This window comes from Manihot esculenta, chromosome 4 (genome assembly GCF_001659605.2).
Source record: "Manihot esculenta cultivar AM560-2 chromosome 4, M.esculenta_v8, whole genome shotgun sequence".
Classification (NCBI taxonomy): Eukaryota; Viridiplantae; Streptophyta; class Magnoliopsida; order Malpighiales; family Euphorbiaceae; genus Manihot; species Manihot esculenta.
In genome coordinates, this window is record NC_035164.2 from 5,390,472 (window position 1) to 5,395,701 (window position 5,230).

Genomic DNA, 5,230 nt, shown 5'->3' on the forward strand with positions numbered 1-5,230 from the left:
CATTGTACTGAAACTGACTAATTTGGACCTGATACATAATCAACGTACACCAAAATCAGACAATAATTGTACGATTGTAAACCTAATGAATATTAGATTGAATAGATGTGTACTTCCCATGGAACCCACAAACTAGGTAAGTGAAGAGCACAAACAATAATGCCCTTGCTAGACAATCTTAGATCATGGAACTCTGAACTTCAATTATAATATTATTGATTCTTTAGTTTTACAATCATGAAACAGGAACTAAGTTACCAACAAAGGTTTTCAGATCAGAAGTTGATATATTTGGTCATAAAAATCTGAAAAAAATAAGGGAAAAATTGGTATTTGACTCTTGTGGTAGAGAGAAACTCATTGATTAGTCTCGCAGATTTAAAAAATAAATTAAAACATCTATGAAATTTTAAAAAATTATTAATTTATCAATCTATTAATTTTACCAGTTAAATATCGTAAAAAAATTTAAAATATCCTCGATATGAAGTAACTAATTAATAGATTTTTTACAAAATTGAAGAACCAAATAATGAGTTTTTCCAAATCAGAGGGACTAAATAGTAAAATAATTAACGGTTAAAACTAATGTAAAGACTGATTAATAGATTTTTTAAAATTTCAGGACCGTTTAATATATTTTTCAAAATCGAATGACCAATATGTTTTTCCATAATAAGGAATAAATAGTAAATTTCTAAAAAATAAATAAAATAAAAGGGGATTCTGATAGTAATAAAGATGTTCAGCTTATTGATATTAATCTTCACATCTCATACCAAGAAAAGAGGACTTCTTGATTTGTACAATGTTGGAAAAAAATTGAAGTTAATAATGAAGGCACATAATGCAGTAACTCACATTGGTGGATACTGATGACAAATTTGAGAAAAAGATGGACAGGGCTTCTACTCTTCCAATTCAAGACCAGGTATGTATTCCAAACTGACGTCAAAAACTACGGGACTATTTGGAGCCACCCTTGGCCTTCCTGGAGCTGAAGTGAGACCTTTTGGAAATGCCAACTATGACAAGAATGAGGAAGAAAGCATGCAATTAAAAAATTACAATAACAACTTCATATTAGAGTTTCTTGTATAGTTTCTGCTCCTGATATCTCAGCACCTAGATGAGCCAAGAAAAGTAACATTGACATCTCGAAGATAATTAACCATAGAGCTTAAAGCAGATAAAAATGTCAATTAAAACTATTTACTAAAATCTTTTATGCTAGTTTACAGAAAAGGCATCTGTATGATTTAATGAATGACTTCCAGAATACTTGAGGGAAGATCATAGACCTACATAAATAGATGCTTAATTTCGCAGACCTCCAAAGCAGAAACGCTTGAAAAAAATACTATCAAGATCAATATAACAATGGACATGTGACTATGAAGGATGTGGCCACAAAGTGATCATGATTCATTGTTAAATATCCAGGTGGCACTGGCAGTCCATGGATGCATGTGGAATCTATGCTATTAGATTTCTGTAATATGCTCCCAACTACTTGACCAGCAATACAGACATTATACAGAATTGTGATTCACCACGGCATGAGTGTTACAATGTGTTATCAGGCTAACTCAAAGACCATATAACCTAAGATAGATTCAGCAAAATATATAACATCTATCCATTATTATTTATTTTATTTCTTCTAGTAGAAAGTTGAGGATATATCAAGTTACCGATCCTGGAATGTAGAGCCGGCGTTTCCCCCCAACTTTCATGCTCAGAATCCCTTCATCCAGTCCCTTGATCACCTATTCTAGTCATTCAAATTCAAAATCAGAGAAAATGCAGAAAAATTCATGCGGTGTAAACATTCTTCTACTTAAAGATAGTAGGTCATATTCATTATTCATAAAAGATCTACTTTTTATAAGGACTGCATGATTGATGATGTAAAAATCTCGTCCAGAAAAACCTCAGTGCTCTAATTAAAGATATTTGTGTTCTGCTAGTCAACATTAACTTTGCTGCACCATACAGTGCTACAACATAAAGTAAATTCATGGATCATTTAGCAATATAAGAATGGTGATATGTGTGTCTGAGATCATAAACAGAAGGGGTTCAAATCCTATTGAAATGGTTGGCTGAAAGTGTCATGATCTATCAAGCTAATTCACCAAAATAAAAGTTTGGAATGTGGAGAAGCAAATGCGGGGTGAATACAGCAAACTAGCTAGGACGAGTAGTGTAGACTGAGATTAATACTTATACCCTAATTATTTGAATGGGGGACTGGGGGAGAAGGTAAATAAAGTATTTAGAACCAAATTCACTGGGAGTACTTAAGGAGCTTACCTGACCAGAGCCGACACGAAAAATATAAAGCTGTCCTTTCTCCAGGGAACTGTAAAACAAAATAAAAGAAAACAGAGCTGTTCACGAACTTGTTCCACCATCCAAAAATGTAGCATTGTAAATCATTAGATCACATAGAAAATTCACCTTTCCCCTATGTAGCTACTAAAATACATTTTTATTAGGCCTCCTACTCAAACCAGAATTTTTACTTGTAAATCACATATATGAGTAAGTAGCAAGCACTCAAATTCAAATCTTAAATCACAATAGAGTATCCACAATCAACTATCAATAATGGTTTCCATATTTAACTGTTAAAAGCAAACATATTTCGTTCACGAAGACTGACCTATCAAATATTTGTCCAGATGGAACCATGGCAACATAATTAGCGGCCACCTGTGTTTGTGAATGGTACAGGCATGAGTTAAGGTCAGAGAGAAGTTACAGGCATAAGATAAGACACAATCAGAGAGATAAGTCAATAAATAAATAAATTTTTCAGGTATTGGCAGGCCAATAATTTTAGGCTGACTGGTGATCCTTATTCTCATAATCACTGAAACAAGGAAACTGAATGAACTGAAGTGCTGTCAGCAGACATAGAAGAATGATGATCATCACCTTGCATTAGGTCTATCTGGACTTAAACATATCCTAGATAGCGATTTTCAATTCTTTATGAACACATTTCAATCTGCTTGGGGCTGTTTTCAGAGAAAACAAGCAACATGTATAAATTGAAGAATATACAAAGCAAAAGCTGATTGATGGCAGGAACAAATTCACTAATCCAAAAATATAGTTGCTATGCTCAATAAGCCAAATTGTGCCATTGCTAGGAAGCTTGAAACTGGTTAGGAGATATTTCATTTTTGACATCACAAACAATAAGGCCTTATGGATTCTGGTGAAGACTCCAGGTGGTGGTACTCATCACATCACCTAAAGTTAAGTTTATAATTTAAGCTAGCCCCATTTCATTAGACATGAAGGTTTGGGAGCTGTGAAAATATGTCAAATCTCATCAGCTTTCCAACAAGTCCTCAAAGTTCAGTTGAAAAGGCCATACAAATGATAGAGGTCAAACAAGATGGACATAAGCTTTAACGTCTATGCAGGTCAATAAAGTTATACTTAAATAAACTACACATCAATGAGATAAGTTTCAGGTCCTCAAGGGTTTCACATATAGAGCTAATAAGTTTTCTTCCTTTTATTCAGTTTAAGATGAATTTACACACCTGAAAACCAATTGGAGGACTAGGGCCTTCACCAACTTTAATATCCTTGTACTGCAATCCAGACTCTGTAATTATCATCGGTACCTTCACAAAAGAAAATTACTTCCATGCTTAGTACCGAACAGCAGCCTTCTAGGTCAGTAGCTTATGTTAACCAGAACTGAAGGTAGAAGTCCAATAGACTAATCACGTTGAGAATACCACATTTGCAAGATAATGACCCCATGTATCCAAATTAGTCCATTGTAAAGTAGGAAAAAAGTATGTTGCAAAACAAGTAAAAACTGATTATGATAGTTCTGAAAGCACCAATATACTAATGTAAATTGTTTACAAAATGAAATTAATCGAAAAGCAGGCTCTAGATTAGAAAAGGGGTGGGACAAACGGAAGTAAATCTGAAAAGAAAGACATAAAGCTTGTGCTAAGCTACTCTCATTCTCATAAAATTGAGCTATGAAGCAAGTTTCCTTTCATGAATCCAATTTTGTAACTTAAAGTAGACATTAATGGATAAAGCAAGTAAGAAACTGTTGCAATTGACATTTGTAGCTAAGTAGCTTTATAAATTGATAGCATACGATGAAGACCCTTGATTAAGGAACTAAACTTTATATATATTTTTAAAATGAGAAGCACTAAGTAATAGCAATAAAAAGAACATAAAGCTTTGAACCGTTTGAAGCTAATCATGGAAACTCTTAACTCAAACATTTCACACAGTGAAGTGCAGGAGATGAGTGGCTATGTAATCTCACCATACATTTTCAAGCTCCTTCTCGCAAATATCATCACATAGCTTTGGCTTGTCTTCTGGAGGCAAGCCAGCTCCCTTTGCGTCAGAGGAGTGTACTAGTGTGCTTGAAACTCCAAAAACTAACCCAAGAACATCCCTACGCTTAATTGAACCTATATCATCCTTGAACTGATCTCTTGTCCGTGAATCTCTAACTCTAAGCTCAAAATTTGAGCATTGAACATTGAGACCTCGAACTCTTTCACAGGAACTGCCATAGCGATTCCCAGATAGATTTCTCACAGAACCCGAACCTAGCAACCATAATTAAGCTAATTTGTGAACGATTTATTGGAGATTCTGTTTAAGAAAGGACGATTGAAGGTAAATTCACGGTTTGGAAATTAATTTGAAAAAAAAAGTTGTGTACCGATTGGGAGAAGCAGAGACGAAGGAGAAGCCGCCATTGTTTTGCGCTCGTTCGTCTTATTCTCGTTTTTTCTGGTAAAGAAGTGAGGAGCTCGCAACGTTCTCAAATCACAAGTGGATAACGATATCTTGTTGGCTAATTCGACCGTTGCTGAGCTGCCAGTTTGGATTGCCGGTCCGGTTCCCAAACTAGCAATTCTGATTTGGACCCGTTTGTTTTTTTACTATTTCTATTATTAAAAAGTCGTGTTAATTAAAATATTAAAATCTTGATATTTTAAATTATAAAAAAATAATATTTTATTATTAAAAAATAATATTATATTATATTAAAATTAATTTAATATTTAAATAAAAATATAAAAATTTAATTGATTCTCATATTTTAAAGTTTTCAATAATTTTAAATCATGATAGATATGTAAATCTTTTTTTGAATTATACTTATTAATTGTCCATGTGTTAATTTATTATAAGATATTAGATTTTTAAATTGTTATTT

At 33.3% G+C, this 5,230-nt stretch overlaps 1 protein-coding gene across 2 annotated transcripts; it reads right to left on the bottom strand.

The window, feature by feature from the left end:
• Nucleotides 1–709: 709 nt before the first annotated feature.
• LOC110613090 (peptidyl-prolyl cis-trans isomerase FKBP16-3, chloroplastic) lies at nt 710–4,889 on the bottom strand. 2 transcript variants are annotated; one of them, XM_021754028.2, is made up of 7 exons: nt 4,730–4,889; nt 4,327–4,613; nt 3,564–3,647; nt 2,669–2,718; nt 2,317–2,365; nt 1,695–1,769; nt 710–1,025 (listed from the first exon to the last, which is right to left on the bottom strand). In XM_021754028.2, exons 1-7 carry the CDS (start codon nt 4,764–4,766, stop codon nt 909–911), a joined length of 699 nt encoding a protein of 232 aa, XP_021609720.1. In that variant the 5' UTR covers nt 4,767–4,889; the 3' UTR covers nt 710–908. The 2 variants fall into 2 exon arrangements, with proteins under 2 accessions (XP_021609720.1, XP_043811578.1); XM_043955643.1 differs by having other exon boundaries at nt 1,014–1,125.
• Nucleotides 4,890–5,230: the final 341 nt, after the last annotated feature.

What these genes read in the sequence shown, in the direction of transcription:
- LOC110613090 (XM_021754028.2), bottom strand. Translation starts at nt 4,766, where the DNA reads ATGGCGGCTTCTCCTTCGTCTCTGCTTCTCCCAATCG. An exon ending in GCGAGAAGGAGCTTGAAAAT is followed by an intron (nt 3,648 to 4,326) that starts GTATGGTGAGAT and finishes TCTTTTGTGAAG; the next exon opens with GTACCGATGATAATTACAGA. An exon ending in GTCCTCCAATTGGTTTTCAG is followed by an intron (nt 2,719 to 3,563) that starts GTGTGTAAATTC and finishes TCACAAACACAG; the next exon opens with GTGGCCGCTAATTATGTTGC.